This window comes from Bos taurus, chromosome 8 (genome assembly GCF_002263795.3).
Source record: "Bos taurus isolate L1 Dominette 01449 registration number 42190680 breed Hereford chromosome 8, ARS-UCD2.0, whole genome shotgun sequence".
Classification (NCBI taxonomy): domain Eukaryota; kingdom Metazoa; phylum Chordata; class Mammalia; order Artiodactyla; family Bovidae; genus Bos; species Bos taurus.
In genome coordinates, this window is record NC_037335.1 from 108,697,753 (window position 1) to 108,720,709 (window position 22,957).

The 22,957-nt window shown below is 44.3% G+C and overlaps 1 protein-coding gene across 1 annotated transcript in view; it reads right to left on the minus strand.

Annotated features, from left to right (window-relative positions):
* The window catches only part of BRINP1 (BMP/retinoic acid inducible neural specific 1), a 197,265-nt gene that overhangs the window by 60,672 nt on the left and 113,636 nt on the right, over positions 1–22,957 (minus strand). Inside the window, 2 exon segments of the mRNA NM_001015669.1 lie at positions 1,448–1,617; positions 10,368–10,558. Of these exon segments, the coding sequence (NP_001015669.1) occupies positions 1,448–1,617; positions 10,368–10,558 (361 nt within the window).

Consider the following 22,957-nt stretch of genomic DNA (forward strand, 5'->3'; position numbering starts at 1 on the left):
TCGGATGGCTTCATAAAGCCCCAGCTCTCTGTGCCGAGTTCTCTAACAACATAATCCCCCCGATATAGGCGATTCTTCTCGGATAAGCTGGCTCTTTGTTTGTCGATCTGATTTATTTCTCTCCCTCCTCAGCAAGGCTCTCCCACCCACGTTTCTTCTCTTCCCTTGGTCAATTTCTGACTCATCTGCCTGACTCCTACCAACACTCCCCTGCCACCCGCCCACCATTCACACGCACACTATCCTGAGAGGTACCTTTTAATGTCTTGATAGAAGACTAAAAACAACCACCACCTAACACTAAGTCTGCATTTTATTCAGAAGAAACCAGACTGGAGAATGAGAGGTAAAAAATGCAGGTATAATCTGGTTTAAGAGAACTTGAGATGCAAAAAAATCTTCACGGAAACCCTCCAAAGAGCTAATCCTTTTTATCAAAAATGCCCTCCTTCATTCTCTTTATAAAGGTAATCCTTGAATTTCTTATATTGAAAGTGAAGTATTTAAGTACCTATGCTCTAAGGCAGTGAGCTGAAACTTTACAGCTGCTCTTTCCAATACAGCTATTTAAATTTAACTAAATAAAAAAAAAATCCTTACAAATATAGTTTGTAAGTAGCCACATGTCATGAGCTCCATAACCCCATATGTCTAGTGGCTCCTGTCTTGGCCAGCACACATTCAGAGCTGTTCCATCACCTTGGAAGGGTCTACAGCGCTGGGTGATGAGCATGGGTCAGCATGTGACAGGCTGGCTGTTTTTATAAATAAACTTTTACTGGAATACAACTATGATCTTTTTTTTATACATTGTCTATGGCTGATTTTGTTCTACAGAAGCATAGATGAGTTGTAGGAACAGGGGTCATATGACCTGCAAATCTTGAAATATTTATTATTGGCTCTTGACAAAAAATATTCCTGACCCTGGTCTAGAGAGTAGAGTTCTAATCCCTGTTACTGAACTGGCTAGGTGTGTAACCCTGAGCAAAAGTCTTCAACTTTTGGACCTCAGTGTTCATATCTATAAAATGGGGGGAGGGAGATGAAAAACACAGGAGTTGACCAATTACTGGCTTAGGCATAATCTGACTTCTGTGAACTCTATGACCTTGTGAAAATGAATTACCCAGTGTAGCCTCAGTTTCTTCACCTATAAAGGGCACCTGGAAATCATTGACACAGAACTTGAAGACTGAAAGAGAGTACTATGGATAATTATGCCTCATGACCACAGCCAGGGCTGCCCCAGGAAATCAGTATGTGTGGTCTTAATGACAATGCTCAGGGTATTATAGGGCATTGGACAACCTCAGTCAGAGTGGCTGGACAGGGGCACTGCTAGCTCCATAGGAAATGAGGAAGCTAGGAATTTCATCTGCCCATCGACTCAGACCACTTTAGCGCAGTGCTGCTGTCTTAAGAACCTGCCACCCTCAAGCTGTACCTTGATTGCTCCAGTTGATATCTGGATCTCATGGAGCCTCCTCATGGTGCCATCGCGGTCAACAAAGTAGGATGATGCAAGCTGGTGTAGAGCTTCAACACTTTGTGTGGCATTCCCTGACTTTCTGTCCAGGCGACTTTTGTCCATGTACATGGTCAAGGCCTCCTCCCCTGCAGGGAAAAGTAGAGAAGTCAGGCAGGCTGTTGAACTCCGTGAGGGGTAGAGATGCTTCAGGGCTTCAAAGCAGAGAACAGCTTTGAACCTCTAATTTTGCCCAGATTTCCTACTGCCTCTGAAAATTAAGAGCACAGTACAAGCAAGACAGTCCAGAGGTGGCGGTGAGCACAAAGCTTCAACAGGAGGAGAATCGTGAAAACAAACTTAGCTGATCCCTTCCTGCTCCTTTCTCCGCCTCCTCTGGTTCCTTCTTACCATCCAGTTCCTCTTATTCCTCCTCTCATTTCTCCCCTCTCCTCTTCCCTCCTTGTTTCCTCCTTTCCTTCCTCTCTTTCTCCTTCCGCTACCCCTTCCCAGATAGACGGACAGAGAGAGTGAGAGATGGAGGAGAGAGAGATAAGACACAGTTTAGACACAGATACAGATAAACAAATAGGAATAACTATGTGTCTGCGGAGAGAGGAAGAACTAAACTGTCAGTCCTGTGAAAGCAGATACTGTCTATATTATTGTTGTTATTGTTTAATTGCCAAGTCGTGTCTGACTCTTTTGCAACCTCACAGACTGCAGCCTGCCAGGCTCCTCTGTCCATGGGATTTCCCAGGCAAGGATACTGAAGTGGGTTGCCATTTCCTTCTCCAGGGGATCTTCCCGACTCAGGAATCGAACCTCGGTCTTCTACATTGCAGATGGACTTTTTATCACTAAGCCACTGGGGAAGCCCACTGTCTATATTAGTCACTGCTTTAGGAGACTGGGGTCAATCCCTGGGTCTGAAAGATCCCCCAAAGGAGGAAATGGCTACCCACTCCAGTATTCTTGCCTGGAGAATTCCACAGACAGAGGGTTCGCAAAGAGACAGACACAACTGAGGGACTGGGCATGCGTGTAACATCATCCTTTGTTCAAAGTCTGGTGCTTGGGATATATTAATATTAAACAGTTAATCCATCCACTTTTTTCATTTATTCAATAAATATTTCTTAAGCTACATTTTGCAGGAGAGGGGAGATGACAAGAAAGTTGGGCATAGCATAGAAGACAGAGAGAGAGAGAGAAAACCTCACCTAATTTACTCCATGAATTTTTCCTTAGAAATACATGCATATGTTACAAAGAGTATGAATTTATGGCGGATTTTATTTTGGATAACAGGATGATTCATCAGAACTTCAGAAGGGAAGCTCCACCTAAACAGATCTGATTCTTGCACCTCTGGTTCCACTCTCAACTAACTGTGAACTTGGGGACATTCGTCAACCTCTCTGTTTCTCAGTTTATTCACGAACAAGATTAGAAGAAGAAGAGCACCTGTTCCATGGAGTAATTAAGAAGAATAAATTAATTAGTATATACAAAGTCCTTACATTAGTATCTGTTTGTTGTAGCAACCAAAAATCACTTGGAATAGTAGCAGAACCTTTGATTCTAGAACTAGACTGCCTGGACTTGAACGAGCTACAGGAGTCAGTTGCAAATCCTGCTGCATGGCGGGGTTTTCGTGTGTAATATTGGAAACAGTAGCTGTTTACCTCCTAGGTTGTCATAGGACTAAATCTGTTAATGACATAAAGTACCTGAGCTCTGCCTGGCACAGAATAACTTCTGCCATTGTTCGGTACCACAAATTATCAGTCATATAAGACTTATCCTTCCTTTTTGTCAACCCAATACAATAGGGTCGTCAGAGAACAAACGTTACCGATGACTTTCTGAGGACAAAAGACTGATATCTAAGATAACTGAAATTTCTTTAGAATGCTGATGATTTTTTGAGTTAAAGGGAAGGTTAAACACACACACACGCGTGCGTGCACGCACACACACACACACAACAATTACTCTGGGAAGCACAGTGGTTATCCTAGGAGGCAGACACGGCCCTGACACAAAGGTTAATCCCTCCGCCTCGGCCCCGCCCTGACTGCTTTTAGAACGGGGTTTCCTTGTGGTTCAGGGCGCTCCCTGTGGAGCCTACAGTCTGTCTTTCAGCCAAACCATTCCTTCTGCCTCCATGCTTTATTCTTGCCAATTTTCCTCCCGGTCTTTCCTCAGACTCCATTTTTATTTGTTTATTTATTTTCTGCTTGGAATGCCATGATTTCCTCCCTCTACACGTCTGGCTCCTGAAATCCTGTCCAGTTTTCTGCGCCCTATGGCAGTGTGTCCTCTTACCGCCCTGTGTCCGTGGCCTCGTGTCTCCTGTACGCGCTTCAGAACCTGCTCCGTTACCGCCTTCCTGGTGCGGCTTCCCCGGCCACACCCTCCCATGCAAGACAGCTGTCACCACCTGGCTTTATCGCTCTCCAGGGCGTCCATCCTGTAGCTCGCATATATGCACCGTATTCCATGTGCTCTGAGCACCGCCAGGCAACGGTGACGAGTGAATAAGCGCGCCCATCCTTGGAGTCCCCCAGTGAACCTGCGTGCTGCCCACTGTAGGAGCCACTGGCCAAATGCGGCTGCTGAGCTTCTGAAATCCGGTCGTTCCAAGCTGAGATGCACTGTGCCTATAAACTACACAGTGGAATCCCAAAAACTGGACAATGTCAAAAAAAAAAAAAAAGCAAACTAAAATATCGCATTAATAACAAAGGCTAAGGGTGTGGAGAAAATGGAAGCTTCCTCCACTGTTGGTGGGAATGTAAACTGGTGCAGCCATTATGGAAAATGATGTGGAGGCTCCTTAAAAAACTAAAAAATATGATCCAGCAATCCCACTCCTGGGCACATATCCAGAGAAATCTCTAATTTGGAAAGATCCATGTACCCCGTGTTCATAGCAGCACTATCCACAAGAGCCAAGGCGTGGAAACAACTCAACACTCATCAACAGATGCTTGACTTATGAAGATGTGTTACCTATGCGCCATGGAATATTACTCAACCATAAAGAAGAACGAAACAGGGCCACCTACAGCGACATGGAGAGACCTAGAGGTGATTATACTGAGCGAAGTAAGACAGAGAGAGACAGATATCACACGATGTCACTTACATGCAGGTTCTAAAAAATGATACAAATGACCTTATTTACAAAGCAGATTCACAGACACAGAAAACAAACTCATGGTTACCAAAGGGAAGAGGGTAGGATGGATAAATTAGGAGTGTGCAATTACCAGGTGCAAATTACTATACATAAAAGATAAGCAACAAGGATTTACTACACAATGAAGGGAACAAGATTCAGTGTCTTGTAATAACTCATAATGGAGAAGAATCTGAAGAAATATATACAAAACTGAATGACTCTGCTGTACATCTAAATGTAACACAATATTGTAAATCAAATATACTTCAACTACAAAATAAAAAGAGATTAACAGGAAAAAAAGAAATAAAAATATCAATAATAGGTTTTCATTACATGTTGAAATAATATTCTGGATATATTATGTGAGATAAAATATATGGTTAAATTGACTCTCCCCTTTTTCTTTTCACTTTTAGAAACGTGGTTGGAAAGTTGTGAATGGCATATGTGACTCACACTAGCAGCTCATGTCATATTTCGATTGGACGACACTGGTCTAGTGGACAGACACACACAGGAATCACTTCAACACACACGCCAGATGAAGAGTGAAGGTACTGCTGCGTGGGGTGGGATGTAGCCTGGAGGGGGCACCTGCATCCCTGTCGGTACTGTGGGACCCAAGCCACTGATGCTCTGATCTCTCCCCACTGCATCTGCTGTCATTCCAGCTATGCTCGGTCCTACACAAATGTGTCCTTTTTCCTCTCATGGTTGGGGCTCTGCTTTTCTCCTGGCCGACTTCTACTCATTGCTCAGGTGGCACCAAACTCAACACCACCTCTAGGAAGCCTTCCATGAGTCACCAACTGTTTACTTAGGCTGAAGTAAGGACACTAACCACATGCTTCCATGCATGGCCTCCTTGTGTTTCTGCTACACTTCCTGGTGATTGCTTCTTGAACAGCCTGTCTCTTTTACTAAAGAAGAAGCTCTGTGAAGTCAACGAGGATGTAAGAGCCTTTCATCACTTCGTTGTCATTGCCTAGCACTATCTGGGCATATATTATGTGCTTAACAAATGCTCAGCATTTTATGTGCGGATGAAGGGATAAATACGAAAGTGGTCCGGCTCTACAGTGTTTGTTGAATGACACATCTGCCTTAACTACTAGACTGAAATCTTCCTGTGAGAAGATTCAGGATCATTAAAATTAATCTCTGGGTTCCACATGCCTAGATTTAAGCTGAGTTCAGGATAAGAAACTCATATCTGCTCCTTCCCATGAAGCCTTTGCCAGTTATACAGGAGAGCATGACCGTCCATCCTTTGGATCTGCAGCAACCTGAACAGACTTGGCTTAAAGATGACTTTATACTCAACAATTGGAGAAGGAAATGGCAACCCACTCCAGTATTCTTGCCTAGAGAATCCCAGGGACAGGGGAGCCTGGTGGGCTGCCGTCTATGGGGTCGCACAGAGTCGGACACGACTGAAGCGACTTAGCAGTAGCAATACTCAACAATTAGATGTTGAGTTCCAGAGGGTGAGTGGTGGCCTGAGGCAAGAAGGACTCTATCTGATTTTTCTTTTGTAATGTTCCCAGTGCTTCTCCCAGGTCAAATGAAGAGCCAAAGTTCAGTTACCATTTGATGGGTAGATGAATGGATGGATGGGGAGACAGATGATTAAATGGATAGATGAACAGATAGATGAGTGGAGAGGTAAATGATTAAATAAGTGAATATAAGCTAGAAGTTAGAGCCAGGAGGCAGAGGAAATAAATATTACACGTGTCAGCTCAGGCTCTCTAAGGGGCCTGTGAAAGAGAAGGCGAAATAGCCCAGGTCCCTCAGGACTGAGAACTGGAAGAAGCAAACCTTAGATCAAGAGGGGTTAATGGGCTTCTTGCTGCATTATTAAGACTTAATTTCTTGTTTATTAAGAGAACATTCTGTTTAGAGTTGCTTTCCCATTTGGGCATTCCTGCAAATTGCCTCTTCACCCCTCATAGCCCTTTCCTCAGTCTTTCTGTCCTCTGGGGGTTTTGTCTCACTCTCTGCAGCACTTCTTTCGGGGGGGAACAAAGTGGGACATGCAGAGGATGGGCGATGAGGGGAAAAATCCATCATCTTACCTTCTGAGTCACTAGGGGACACTGTTTCCAGAAAAGGGAAGGGCATGTCTGGACTTCAGGTCTCTGGGGTATCCCTCAGCCTTTCCTTCTGAAAAGCCTTTCCTCAGCCTTTCCCCAGCAACTTAGTTCACAGTCTTCCTCTTAGCCAAGGGGAGCTCTCCCAAAATACAGGGTGGGTAATGAGTATACACACACACACACATTTACACAAGCACAAAACCATAGGCTTTCACACATTCAACAGACATTCCTGCAATATGCATACACTCACATACATGTGAAAGCTCACTTATATATGTATACACTGCAACCATATTCACGGGTTCAAGGCATATGCATGTGTGCAATGCATATATATGTATGTCCATGTATAGATTAACTTTCACAAAAGTATTAGCAGGCATCTGTGCAAGCGGGCATGCACTCCCATACACATGTACAAGCTTAGTTATATATCACACAGACACCCAGCCTGCAAGGTGTTCCCTTTGGTCTAAAACAGAAGCTTCAGAGGAACCAAGGAGAATGACCATCCCTGCATTGATTGTGTCATTCCAGACCCCAGTGTTTTCACTTCATCACTGTCTGTAAAAGGTTCTCACATCAAGTATTTTATGAGTTGAACAGACGTCGCCCCAAAAGTGAGGATCCCAAAGAAACGTCTTAGACGTCAGCCCTCCCGCCGACTGCGCCTCCTCCTTCTCACTCCCTCTCCTTCCTCGTCTCTAAATGCATCCACTTGTCCTGTAAGTGACAGTTTAAGGATCATCTTTTGTTGTTTGAGTATGCCCTCAGGAGCTCACCTGACACCTCAAACAGCTCATCAAAGCAGTTCTTCTAAATGAATATGGTGTTCTCCTTAGGAAAAATTATAGTGAATACAATTCTCTGCACTTCCTTATATTTATATGGAAAAATGGAGAGCCAGACAAGAAAGTGAATTTCTCTGCATCTGCCATTCATCTAGTGAGTGGGAGGAAGGGGCTGTAGTCCTGAGTCCCCAGGGTGTGAGTCTCACTAAACAGTAACACTCTGTGCTGTGCTCAGTCACTCAGTCCTGTCTGACTCTCTGTGACCCCATGGACCACAGCCCACCAGGCTCCTCTGTCTGTGTAACTCTCCCAGCAAGAATGCTGAAGTGGGTGGCCTTGCCCTCCTGGTTGGATCTTTCCAACCCCGGCATGGAACCCACACCTCCTACGTCTCCTGCGTCAGCAGGTGGGTTCTTTACTGCTGAGTCGCCAGGGGAGCCCCCAAACAATAACAATAATGATCACAAGAACAACAAGGGCCATGATTTGTTAGGGGCCAAACACCGAAACAAGCACTGTCAATGCATCATTTTCTATAACCTTCAAAGTATGCGTGAATAGCAGTGTTATTTCTATTTACACAAGAGGAAACCAAGGCTGAGAGTATAGAGTAAACTGTCAAGGTGACACAAAACTTGTGAGAACCAGGAGATCAAACACCAGAGTCCGCCCTTCTAGACCCTACGATCTACGGCCCCCTTCTCTGCCATCGCATGAGGACACTCTTAAGAAAGACTTTTCTATGAATGAATGAATGAAGTGATGATGTGAGAAGGACCTCACATGGCTGCTGATGCTGTGTCCATCAACAGTAAATCCTCCCGCCTCCCCGCTCCCCGCTCCGCCCGCTGAGGATGGAGGAAGCATTTAGGGCTTGCTGTCCAATCCTGGAACTCAGTCCAAGGCTCTGCATATTTTAAAATGTTGTGCTGTAAAAACAGGAGAGGAACAAGGCTCTGTGAATAATTCACCACCTCGCCTCAGAGAAATTAAAAATATATTTCACTGCAAAAGAAAAGTCGTTGTTATTTGGGACTTCCGGGGACTTGGACAGAACACAGTTCCTAATGGAAGAACTGCATTGATCCTAGTAACTATTTTTTTTTTTTTTCCCAAGTGAAATGGGAGGTGGGGGAAGTTTAAAGAAAAGAGTACATGTTAATGCCACACTCAATGTAGAAGTGATTTCATTTTCATTTTATGATAGAGCAGAATTTATATGACATGATTTAACATTCATCAGTTAACCAATACACGCTGGCTGATTGATTGTTGGATTGGGCGGGTTGGCAGGTCAGTGAGCTGGTTAAAGAGATGACAGATGTTGGGTCAAAAAATAATGCAAGGTTTGTGGATGGAAAACCCTAAGTTAAAATGTTAATTTTGTCACCAATCTTAGCTATACCTCTTGAAAGTTTCAGCTTCCTTATATATACAATGGAGATAATATAATCTAACGTCATTTTTGCAGACTAAAGAGGGCATAAAATGCCTGCTAAGACTATAAGGCAAATATTCAATGAGGTGTGGCAAGTATGAGTAACTGGGGCTTTCCTGGTCTGCAATGCAGGAGATGCTAGTTTGATCCCCTGGAGTAGATCCTCTGGGGAAGGAAATGGTAACCCACTCCAGTATTCTTGCCTGGAGAATCCCATGCCCAGAGAAGCCTGGCGGGCTACAGTCCCATGGGGTCGCAAGAAGTCAGACACACTGAAGCAACTAAGTAACAACAACAACACGAATTCCTAAGTAGTGGATTCAAAAGAATGAATTGGCCCGACCAACCTCTCCCCCCACAGCTTCCACATCATCAGGTTTCTAAGCTGATCTGCCTTGAAAGGCATATTGTGTGCTCAGCCTAGAAAGTTTCACCACTCTCCTACACAGACAACTCCTACTGAGCTAAACTGTCACTTCCTCTAGGAAGTTTACACGAACCACTCCAGCTTGTGCTCACCCTCCTCGGAAAAAGAGGATCAGTTGTGATAACCATGACTCGGGCTACCCACTAGCCTTTGCCAACATGCCAGTCCTGATTGTTTCACTGACATGAGCCGAACCTAAACGCAACTTTGCAGCTCTCTGAGCAGGTGGCGTGGTGCTCCACCACCTAAGGGGCTTTCTCGAACTTCACTGGACCCAGTCATTGTGGCAGAAACCTGACGTCCAAAGGATGGTAGCTCATAATACAAGATGATGACGCATGTGGGCAAGACCCACAAGCGGCTAAGTGCAGTAGTCTCTACTATCTCCTGTGTCCTTTGCATTTCCTTTCTCTCATTTATCCTCCCCTCTTACCCTCAGTCCCTTCAAGATGAACTGGACACAAAGAGGAGAAACGGGTAAAGCTGAGTAGGCAGGAGCAGTTAGTCTGCTTTCCTACTGGTCTAGTCCAAACCCATAGAAGATGCAATGATATCCCCTTTGTAAAATGATAACCTCAAGTTATCAGCCCCTAAAGCAGATTCTGATAAACAAAAAGACTTCTTGCAACAATATCTCAAATTTAATTTTTCCCTCAGATTAGACTGTCCTCCAAAGGAATCAATACAATAAGATTAAACATTCCGAATAGATTGAGCTAATTCCAAGGTGATGCCATTGTTCCCACAAAAAGTTAGAGAACTCTCAAGTTAGATTTTCCCAGAGAACAGAATTAGCCAAGACAATCTGGCTTCTCTGACAACATAGCCTTCTGAGTGATGTACAATGGCAGAGATGTTAAGATGGCTTTGATCCCAGGCCACCCCATGGTCCCCTCCCTCCCAGACCCAAAGTCACGACCAGGCTATGTGGCCCCGTGACTGTCGACCTACCTCCCAAGGTGGCAGAGATGAGGAGGTGGGTGCCGTACTTTTTGATGACGGTATCAATGAACTGCTGAGTGGTGGGTCTCCTGCCGAGCAGGCGGATGCTCCTTTGAAACTCCGGCATGAGGGGCACTGGATGGTGGACCAGGTCTCTCCTCTCGATGGCTGTGTTCCTCACCTTCCAACGGGCAAACTCCCTGGGCAGAAGAGATGGGTGAGACTCTCAGCTTACCAGCTCTACCCCCAAGCCAAGTCCACCCAACCAGCCCATCCAGGCATGTATCCTTAGGTGAGAGTGCTTGCAACTATTTTCAGTATTTGTTAACTGATACTTAGCTCTGGAACCCTTGCTCTTTTCAGCACCACAAATATTTACTGCATGCTTTTCTCATCACTAGGGGCTTCCCTGGTAGTTCACACCGTAAAAAGTATGCTACAGCTCAGGAGACCTGGGTTCAACTCCTCGAACGGAAAGATCCCCTGGAGGGAGGCACGGCAACCCACTCCAGTATTCTTGCCTGGAGAATCCCACGGACAGAGGAGCATGGCAGGCTACAGTCCACAGGGGCGCCAAGAGTCAGACACGATTGAGCCACTGACACAGTCTCATCTCTGGGATACCGCAGTGAGCCAGAGAGACGCAGTCATGCTGTCCTGATGCTTACGGAGCATCAGACCCAAAAATCACTGTCATCTAGTTGCTTATTCATCTCCCTCACTAGAGCGTGAGTGAACCCATAGAGATGGGATCTTCTTAGGTACATGGTACATGGTACATGGTGGAGTCAAAAGCATGCAGGCTGGATGAATAAATAAGCAAAGGAATAAAGAAAGAAAGGAAGGCTCTGTACCAATGGACAAGGCATAAGGCTCAATGCAACTTGAAAGTTGTTTGAAGACAATTCCATGATCCAATAATGAGCCCAGGACTCAGCTTCAATCGAAAATTTCCCATGCATTCATTGAACAACTACTATTTGAAAGAAACTAAGTTATGTTCTGAACACCAAGTGAGGGAATTTCCGCTCTTCCCTTCACTAATGATGGAGAAAGTCAAGATGGAGAGACACTGGACTTGGGAGTCTACAGTCAGGGTCTCACTGTGCCTCCTGTAAATTATGGGGTGTGATCTTGGCCAGAGGATGTCACTTCTCTGGATCTACATTTCCTTATGTGTAAAATCCAATTAATATTATCTATTTCCTATTGCTGGTGGCCAGAGTACATGAAGCATAGGGTGTGAAAATACCCTTGGGAAATGCCAGGCACTAATCCAACGTGAAAGTTTTATAACTTTTATCTCCTCACACATTCACAGATATATGAATCATTAAAGGGTCACAGGTGATGGACGAGGAGCATACAAACCAAATACAAGTAGACGCTTTAAGGGCCTCGGTTCAGGTTGTTTTTGCTTTAATAATGACCTCTGTTCCTAGCAAAAATGGAGCTCCCCCTGGAACAAGCAGCTCTCTGACCTGTCTGAGTTATAAGCTCCAGGTCCCTTGAGCAAAACAGATTAGTCAAGAGGACAGTGAGGTCAGCCCAGACAGATGATGGGAGTGGGCGTCTAATGAAAAGGTCCCCTCTCCTGCCATAAACTGGGAGAGATGAATAAAGGAAGGGGCATGGAGCAAGAAGACGCAGAACAGGGTGGGAAACAGGACAGAATATGTCTCGGTAATTCAGTGGTGGAGTCTGACCCCTGATGCAGAGAAAGCTGTGTCTGAAGAAAAAGCTTCCACAGTGACAAGCATTTCCAAGCCTCTGAGCCTACGGTCTGTGTCTGCTTAAGAAACCTCTGTCCATAATTCATAATGCAGTTTGAATTCTAAATAAAGTCAGCTCAGTGCTCTATACGAGGTAGGTACGTATCAAATCTTCCAACTGCACTCAGTGGACCTTGCAGGGCACCTACCCAGGGCCAAATATCATGTCCACAGGAGGGAGGGGACACACCCCAGTCTCATGTCCTTAAGATGCTCATAGTCCAGCAGGACAGTCACGCCCTGCTTATTGTAAACCAAAGGCTACAAGACGCAAAAGAAGGAACACAGACTTCTGAGGTCGGTAGGGGAAGCTTCAGTGAGAAGGTCACATCTTAACTACAGTTTTGTGATTTAAACAGAAATGTTGTTTAAAAAAATCCAAATACCCACGTAGATGAAAGGGCAGGAGCAGAGTGAGTAAGAGGACACAGAACACTTTATGGGAAGAGCTGCACAGGAGGTGAAGTGTATGAAGGAGAGGGTGTGAAACGGGACAAAGTGGAGCACGTGGGGTGACCAGGCATTAGAGGTGAGGGACGTCAGAGCCAGCTGAGGGGGTCTCACAGGGGTGGTCGGCAGCTGGTAGATGAGTCCCTAAGATTACTCATCCTGTTCTGGGTAATCTCCTCCCCCAGAGTGCAGGCTGAATAGGACCCAGTGATTTGTTTCTCATGAACAAAATGTGAAGGAGACAGCACGTGAGTTTAGTGATCAGGTTACAAAATACGGCAACTTCTTAGCCATAAGAAAGAAGGAAATGATGCCATTTGCAGCAACATGGACGGACTCGGATGTTACCACACTAAGCAAAGTAAGTCGGACAGGGAGACAAATGTCATGTGATGTGACGTATACGTGGAATCTAAAACATGACTCAAATGGAAATATCAGTGAAACAGAAGCAGACTCACAGATGTGGAGAGCAGACTGGTGGCTGCCAGGTGGGTGGGAGGGGAGGAGGGGGAGCTTGGGCTTAGCGGATGCAAACTGGCACATACAGGATGCACAACAAGGCCCTACTGTGTGGCGCAGGGAACTGTATCCAACATCCTGTGATAAATCATAATGGAAAAGAATGTGGAAATGAATATACATATCTATGGCTTCCCAGGTGGCACAGCGGTAAAGGATCCGACTGCCAATGCAGGAGACGCAAGAGACAGGGGTTTGATCCCTGGGTCAGGAGGATCCCCTGGAGGAGGAAATGACAACCCACTCCAATATTTTTGCCTGGAAAATTCCATAGACTGAGGAGCCTGGCAGGTTACAGTCCATGGGACTGCAAAGAGTCGGACATATATATATATATATCTGAATCACTTTGCTAACCCTAATCCTAGCCCTAGCCCTAGCATGAATTAACTGATAATTTACAAGTATAGCTGTAAATCAACTATACTTCAATAAAAGTATAGTTGTAAATCAACAATACTTCAATAAAATTATTTAAAAACCACCCAAAGCATGGTAACTTCCATTTTTCCCCTCCCCTCCATTTCTCTCTCCATCACCCTCTCTCTCTTTGTCCTCGTCTGGCTCTCATGCTGCCTTGATGTGAGATGCTCTATCAAGAGATCTGTATGGAGAGGAAGGGAAGTCTCTGGTCAACAGCTTCTGAGGAACAGAGACCACACGGGGCCTGGGTGCTAACGGCAGCCATGTGCCTGAGCTGGAAGGCTGACCCTTCCCTGCAAAGCCTTGAAATGATGATGGTGTAGCAAGAGCAAGGGCATCTTGCCGAGCCACAGCCAGATCCCCACCCATGGAAACTGAGATAATACATAGAGTTGTATTAAGCTACAACCTGCGTAATCTGTTTCTCAGCATCAGATGACCAAGAAAAGATGATGAGAATCATCAGATATTTCTGAGGAAAGAGTGTTTCCTCATCAGCGTATCACTGACATGTATAAAACTATACATATATATATATAAAATGGAATTAAATATATATGTATAGGCATAGAAACATATACTTCTTTCAGTGTTATAGATAAATAATAGTTTTAAAATATTATGTTATATAACTATGCTATATACAGAGATAATATATATACATAACTTTTATTTATAACTTACAAACTTGGGTTACTATTTTTTTTCATGTGAATATGTCTACATTCCTCAAAATTAACATGAATTTACATGCAGAGAGGTTAAAAGCTGTGTCAAAAGTCACACAGCTCATTACTGGTAGAGCTGGGAGTAGAAAATTTGTATCCTGATTCTTAAATCATTCTTTTAATGTAGATATTGAGAAGGAGAATATAAAAACCATGATAAAACCAGTACTGACCCAAAGGAATGATGCCACGCCACCATCAAATTACAAATCCCATGATTTAACTTTTTTCTTTCTTTCTTTCTTTCTGTCTTTTTCCACCAACCTCCACATTCTTTCTGATGTTCTCCAGCTATACATCCAGGGTCTGCCATCTGTGTTGCTTCCCTGAAAAAACTAGGGAGGAAGACAATGCTGCGTTCCTGGTTCCTCCCTCACCATGTGGATGCTGGAGGATGCACTGTGATCTGCAGAACTCAGTGTGCACACTCGGGAAAAGTTCAGTCACTGGGGGATGTTATGAAGTTCTGACTGCCAGGCACTGCCTGTTCAGCACCACAGACAAGGAACTGATACATCTTACTGAAAAAGAGTGGATGTTTAAGAAAGTTATTAAACAATTATGTGCTATTTGCAACAGTCATTTTAGTCATAGAGGGATCAGAAAGAAGGATCTCTAACCCAGTCTGCAGGAGGGGCTGGGGTGGAAATGGGGATGTCAGAACATCCTGTAAAGCTTAATCTTGAAAGGAACATTGCATGTGGCTAGATGAAGACAGGGGAAGGATATTTTGGGAAGAATGAGCTCCATGTGCAAAAATGCCAGAAAATAAGAGAAAAGGACAGTAGTTGGAGAGAAAGGGATACATATGTGTGTAGCATTCATGTGTGTGCATATGAAATGTAAGAGGTAAAAGGCTGTCGTGACCACACAATGAGGGTTTTCTGTGTTGAACTGTGATATTAGATTTTTATATATAAAAATTATATATTAGATTTTATATATAAACTATATATCTATAAACCATATAAACAGAGTTTATCTGTTTATCTGTTTTATCTATAAACTATATATCTATAAACTATAAACTATATATCTATAAAGTTTATCTGTTTTATCTATAAACTATATATCTATAAACCATATAAACAGAGTTTATAGATATAAACTCTTTTCTTAATGGGCAATAATAAAGACTAAAAATGTTTTAATAATGAGTCTACATGACTCTGTGACAATCAAGGGAATGCTGGACCTAATAAGACTGTAACCATCAGGATACCATGATTTTATCCTCTTTACCAAAATACACTTAAGCAAAAGGTCTTCATAGCACCTGGATCTATTCAGAAGTAGATGTAAACAACTGAAATAGTTGGTTTTGCTTTCAAAATTTAAAAACACTTGTTATTTTTCCAGATCTGCATTTACAGCAGTAAACAAATTAGGTAGAAGTCTTGCTATCAAGGAGCTTACGTTCTCATGAGAGTGGACAGCTAATAAAGAGACAAATGCGTACCATGTCAGAGGGAGAAAAATGTATGAAGACAAATACACAGCAAAGGAAGGAAGTACGAATGTCCAGGGGAAGGGAAAGATGGAGCTCCATATTTGTGGTCAGAAAAAGCTTCCTAATTTGATGACATTTAAGGAGACTTGAAGGAAACAAGGAATGGTGGAACAGCAATCTAAAAGAAGGAACAGCAGGTGCAAAGGTCCTGAGGTAGGAATAAGCTTGCCAGGTTTGGAAACAAGGAGGCAGGCCGAGATGAGCAGATGAGTAGAAGAGATGTTACGACAGGAAGGGTAATAAGTATATACACCGTCAAAACATGGGAAGGGGTTGGCACCAATCTCACAAGGCAAGTCTATATTCAGAAAATATTTTTTATTTTTAAATTTTAAGTAATATGGAAAGTCAAAAGAAGATTTTGAGTAATGACACCATCTAAATTGTGTTCTAAAAGAGGGGTAGGTAATCTTTTTCTGTGAAGGGCCAGATAATGTTTTAGGCTCTGAAGCCATAAGGTACCTTATTACTCAACTTTGTCCTGGTAGTATGAGGAACCACAGACAATAATGATTGAGAATGGCTGTGTTCCAATAAAACTTTATTTACAAAAGCAGGTTTCAGGCCTGATGTGGCCCACAGTGAGTATGACCCCTGTTCTAAAAGCACCACTGTGATTCCTTTCATAAAAGTCATCAGATCTAACCCACTCAGTTCATGGATGGCAAAATTGAATTTGTGAGACAGTAACTTATTTGCCCAAGATCACACAGCAAATGATTGGCAGGGCTGAACTCAGGGCCTAGGGCTCCTGATTTCAAATGCAGTGGTCTTTCCACTGGAACATGCCACCTTAAAAAAAAAAAAAAAAAAAAGTAAAAGAAAATAAGAGCGAGAAAACGTCTTGCTGGTCATGTTGTCTAACTGCTCTGCTGGCCCAGGAACAATTTCGTGTAAGTTCTCAGTGAATTGAGCACAACATAAAATATATCTATCTTTCTGAGTCCACAGAGCAAGCAAATTCCCCTTGGAGGAGAAGGCAGAGCTCACAAAGGCATAGGATAAGTTTATGCCCAATTAAACATCCCAGCAGGGCAGGTGAACCAATTAGACTGAGATTAAAAAAGGATCCTGGATGGAAGGCATGGGGTGGCTGCAGCAAGGCCCATCCAATTGGGGGAGCAGAAGGTGGAGGGTGGATGATGACAGAGGCCGCGATGGGTGGAGACTGGATCCAGGGTCGTAGGATTTAGGATGAGGGTAGAGAGCAAACTGCAATCCCAAGACTCTCATTTAAGAGCACTGTTCTCATAGTAATCCGCCCTTGTCTTCTTTGTCAGCTCTCTGCTTTCATGCATGCACACGCACACACACGCTGAGAGTGAGTTGCGCTGAAGGAGAAAGGACTGCGAGCAAGCAGAACTGGCTCTGTGCCCTTGGGGAGGTGTGTGTTTACTCTCCTGGGAAATAAGCTGATTGTATTAGATGCTCTTCAGTTCTGTAGCTCGCAGCCAGGGCCTCGGAGATGGCAATCTTGACTCTGCCATCAATTAGCTGTGAAACCACGACGAGTTTGCATATATACTGCAAAAAAGATGCAGATGCCATCTAGGGGAAGCATATCTACCTTAAAGGGGTGGGTTTAGAATTACATTAAATCATGGAGCACAGCATCTAGAACATAATAACCCTCAACAATAAGGCAGTACTAAAGTTAGTATCAATCTTTTCACTGTCGCCATGCCCTGGAAGGAGCACCTCTGGGAAGCTGGAGGACAGAGCATGATGGACAATGGGTGGGAGATAAGAGGAAACAATCCTGTTCTTTTTAAAGCTCTCAGTAGGTAGAACTTTTGTGGTGGGATTTGATTCCTGTGAACTATGTTACAAGTAGTGAGTCTGTTTTCAAGAAATGGACTGAGTTTATAAACTTCCTCCCACTCTCATGTATGTGATGAAGACTAAAAAAAAAAAAGCATATTCCAGGTTGTTCTGAGAGATAAATGAAATAATGGTTGGAAAACTCTTTGTAAACTGCAGCAAGGTATGGACAGTCGTAAGCTGCTGTTGATATTATTATTGTCACTTGCAAAGGCCCAGCATCAGTGATGTTGCATGCCTGCGTGCTAAGCTGCCTCAGTTGTGTCCGGCTCTTTGCGACCCCATGGACTGCAGCCCGCCAGGCTCCTCTGTCCATGGGGATTCTCCAGGCAAGTATACTGGAGTGAGCTGCCATGCCCTCCTCCACGGATATTCCCAACACAGGGATCGGACCCAGGTGTCCCACATTGCAGGTGGATTCTTTACCATCTGAGCCATGTTACTATTCCTTAAAATGTCCTCTTTTGTTTCCTCGTGTGTAAAGTGGGGGGAAAAATTTCTATTTCTCAGGGTTGTGAGGTGAACATCTCAGCAATGCTGAGTCCTTAGTGAACACCGGATAAATGTGAGTTTCCTCCACTGTTTTCTAGATAACCAAAGTTACTAACGACCTCTAACAAAGTGGGGGGTTGCTTTACTCTTCTTTACTAAGCATGTTTTGCAGTTTTTTTCTTTTTTTTTAATTGAACCTGATCCCATAGCAAAACCAGGTGAAGGGATATTCAAAAACACACCTACTATATAGACTTTAAAATACAGAACACTGGGGAAAAAAGGAGGAGAATAAAATGAATTTTAGATTAAAATTACCATGCAAAATTAATCATATAAAATCCTGAACACTTGATAGAAAGGGACAACAAATGTCTCTGAGTTTCCTTGCAGCCAGAAGAAAAAGGGAATGCGGACCACAGAGCCACATAGTCAAGAACAAAACAGATCAGTTGTTCAAAGTTGCTGGAGATACACAGAATCTTGGATGCTGTGATAAGATATACAAATGTCTCCCATGATTTTTCATAAAGAGATGGATGTAGTTGAAGCTGATGGGGAATATCCTCACTGATCCACCAATATTTGATTGGTTCAACATAGCCTAATGCATATGTATGAAACAGGCACTAACATTACTGTCTAAACAGGAAGTTATCCAGTGATCTGACTTAATCCAAGGATACATTTTAGCATATATAATCATTGCAGATGGTGATTTCAGCCATGAAATTAAAAGACACACCTTGGAAGGAAAGCTATGACCAACCTAGACAGCATATTCAAAAGCAGAGACATCACTTTGCCAACAAAGGTCCGTCTAGTCAAGGCTATAGTTTTTCCACTTGTCATGCATGGATGTGAGAGTTGGACTATAAAGAAAGCTGAACACCGAAGAATTGATGCTTTTGAACTGTGGTGTTGGAGAAGACTCTTGAGAGTCCCTTGGACTGAAAGGAGATCCAACCAGTCCATCCTGGGGGAGATCAGTCCTGGGTGTTCATTGGAAGGTCTGATGTTGGAAGCTGAAACTCCAATACTTTGGCCACCTAATGTGAAGATCTGACTCATTGGAAAAGACCCTGATGCTGGGAAATATTGAGGGTAGGAGGAGAAGGGGACGACAGAGGATGAGATGGTTGGATGGCATCACCGACTCAATGGGCATGGGTTTGGATGGACTCCAGGAGTTGGTGATGGACAGGGAGGCCTATTGTGCTGCAGTCCATGGGGTCGCAAAGAGTCGAACACAACTGAGTGATTGAACTGAATTGAATCTTGCCTTGAGTGCCGAAGAATTGATGCTTTTGAACTGTGGTGTTGGAGAAGACTCTTGAGAGTCCCTTGGACTGCAAGGAAATCCAACCAGTCCATCCTAAAGGAAATCAGTCCTGAATATTCATTGGAAGGACTGATGTTGAAGCTGAAACTCCAATACTTTGGCCACCTGATGCAAAGAGCTGACTCATTTGAAAAAACCTCGATGCTGGGAAAGATTAAGGGCAGGAGGAAAAGGGGACGACAGACCATGAGATGGTTGGATGGCATCACCGACTCAATGGACATGAGTTTGAGTAAACTCCAGGAGATGGTGACGGGCAGGGAGGCCTGGCATGCTGCAGTCCATGGAGTCGTAAAGAGTCAGACATGACTGAGGGACGGAACTGAACTGAATAGACATGGTAGATGCCAGTTCAGTTCCTGGGTTGGGAAGGTTCCCTGGAGAAAGGATAGGCTACCCATTCCAGTATCCCTGGGTTCGATCCCTGAGTTGGGAAGGTCCCCTGGAGGAGGGCATGGCAACCCACTCCACTATTCTTGCCTGGAGAATCCCCATGGACAGAGGAGCCTGGTGGTCTACAGTCCATGGGGTAGCAAAGAGTCGGACATGACCGAGTGACTAACCACAGCACACCAACATAGACGTGGTATCTCCAATAAATGTTCACTGAAAACATAACTGATTAAGGTTACAGGATGTTTGCATTTGTTTATTTTGGGTGGCTTATTCCACTGACTGCATTTATTTGGGCGTGAAATAAAAATAAGCCTCTGAGTGTCTGGGGCTGCGGGGAGGGGAATCTGGGACCACATCCATTACTATTAGCAGAAAATTAGCCCCAGAGATGAACAGGGGAATCATAGAGGAGGGGAGTGAGGAGATGAAATCATTGAGCTGAGAGAGAGAGAGAATGTATTCCCCTTGCCTGCTGTTCCCAGCCTCTCCCCACATGTTCCCCAGTCAGCTCAGGGAAGGGTGAACCCAAGGGCACATGTGAAGTGGAAATTATCCATCTTAACATCATGGTGTCCTCGACAAATCCCCTGCCTGTCTCCATGCCCCAGAACATAAGCAAGAAGACAGCTGAGGAGTCCCAGCAGGCCAAGTGGATCTCCAGGGTAACTTAGGTCTAGAAGGGTGAGGAGAAGAAACACAGAGAACAAGCAACCAACCAAAAACAGCTGTCCCTGAGAACGTGATTGTGAATACTGTTATTTTAACTAGAAGCAAAGACACTGACTTAACTGTAGAGCAAATAATCCTTGCTCACAATTTGTAGGTCAGTCTTTCTATTTTCCAAAGTGTGTTCACTTAAGTACTGGCATTTTTATTCTTCTGCCAAGCCTAGTAGGAGTTCTGAAGGCTCTTATGGGAATAAAGTTCAGAGAAATGGGAGCAACTACTTCAGGGGAAGCATCCTGGAGTTGGGCTGCATGCTTCTTACTGAGCGGAAACTTGAAAGGGATAAAAAGAAACACAACAAGCACACTTGGAATGGCCCAGCTTTGAGAGAAATGGACCATCTCCAGAAAAGCAAGTGGGATTCTCCATGGAGCAGTGTACCTGAGGACAGGGACCACCATGGGGGGTTATGGGAATTCATCATGGGGAAAGTGACTTAGGTTTTTTTGCTTTATTTCACTCAGAGCTGACAGAGCTTCCTGAGACACCCTTAGTCACCTGAGCTGCCTTGCAGTCATACCCAGAGTCCAAAATATCAGAATGAGGATGAAAAGGGGTTTGGAATAAGCATCCAAGGACTTTGCTGCCATTTCACCAATGAGGAAACTGAGACTCAGGAGCAATGGACTTGCCCAAGGTCTCAGCACCTTGGATGGCAAGAGGAACCCAACTCTGGGTTAAGGGTCTGCCCTGGCCTGCCATCCCTTCCATCATGCCAGGTTTGTGGGGTCCGTAGTGCACTTGGCCCTCTGCGAAGCTCCATCGTCTACACATTTTCCTACTGATAACCTAGAAGGGGGACACTTCCATCCTGGTTACAAGTGGGGACACTGAGGTCGAGGGCCATGAAGGCCACCTGGCAAACCCACGTGAGCGCTGGGACAAGAACTCAGATTCCAGGTGCTCTGTTGGGGTTCCACCCTGCTTCTTCCTGTCCCCTCCTCCTTGGGTTCCTCCCTGCTTCTTCCTGTCCCCTCCTCCATGGGTTCCTCTCTGTTTCTTCCTGTCCCCTCCTCCTTGGGTTCCTCCCTGCTTCTTCCTGTCCCCTCCTCCTTGGGTTCCTCCCTGCTTCTTCCTGTACCCTCCTCCATGGGTTCCTCTCTGTTTCTTCCTGTCCCCTCCTCCTTGGCCCCCTCTGGCATCGCAAGCCCAGTGGAGGACAGGCGTCAACCATCCCAAACCACCCTGTCAGGAGCACCTGTGATGCTCTGCAGAGGAACAAAATCCAGGATATCCAGAAAAAGCCAATGATCATCCCCAGAGCACCTGAACAAAGGGCGCAAAAAAGGTCCTTTCTTGACATGTGGGAGGAGCTCAGAGTTTACAGCCAGAAAGTCCCGGCTTTGAACCTTAGCATAAAGCCACTCATCAGCTGAGCGGTCTTTTGCAGATTGCTCAGCCTCTTCAAGCTTCTTTATCAGTGCGATTGCAATCCTAGTACTCACCTTGCAGGGTTGCTGGAAGGATTAAGCATAATGAATGCAATTAATCTGGCAGTAGTAGCTACTCAATAAATGTGAGCTATTTATCCTTTGGCAAGGCTTTCTAAAAGGGGAGTTTGTCACATAACACATAACTTTTAATGGATATTTTAAATGATCTTAATATGCCCGTGGGCTCCAGGGATTACACAAACTGCATATAAATAAAATATTTAAAATTCTGTTTACTCGATTTGTCTCTCTGCTTATTTCCAAAGCATCTATTGTGAAAGCATGACTCATAACTAAATATAGATTAATAAAAGTTTGGAGCAGCAATTATTTTCCAATTATCATAAATCCTATTAAACATTGCAATTAGATGAATTTTCTTTTTCAGATCACAAAATTTGAGAGCTCCAAGGAACCACATAGAACGTCTCAGTACTGCCTCCAATCTTTAGATGGAAACTCTGAGAGGGAAGATCATTTTCTCAGGGACACACAACTGGGAAAGTGTGAACTGCTCAGTCGTGTCCGCTTCTTTGTGAGCCCATGGGCCGTAGCCCACCAGGCTCCTCTGTCCGTGGGATTCTCCATGCAAGAATACTGGAGTGGGTTGCCATTTCCTTCTCCAGAGGATCTTCCCCACCCAGGGACTGAACCTGGGTGTCCTGTACTGCAGGCAGATCCTCCACAGTCTGAGCCACCATGGAAGTCCAGTAGCTGGTTTTATAAAATCCAAGTCTTGCACATCTAGACGTCTGCTCATTTCCCTCTGCCACAGCACATTTTTCTAGGAGAAAATATGAGCAAACTTTTCCCCCAGCAAGTATTACTGCACTTAATTGCCAATCTTTTTCTTGTTAAAACATTTTAGGATTGTCAAGCATGCTGCCACCTGAGAGCCTCCTTCAAATCTGCTTCCCCCGTGAGGTCCTTCTTTTGTTTCCTTATATAGAAAGCTTCCCAGGCCCCCGCTTTAAACTCGTTAAG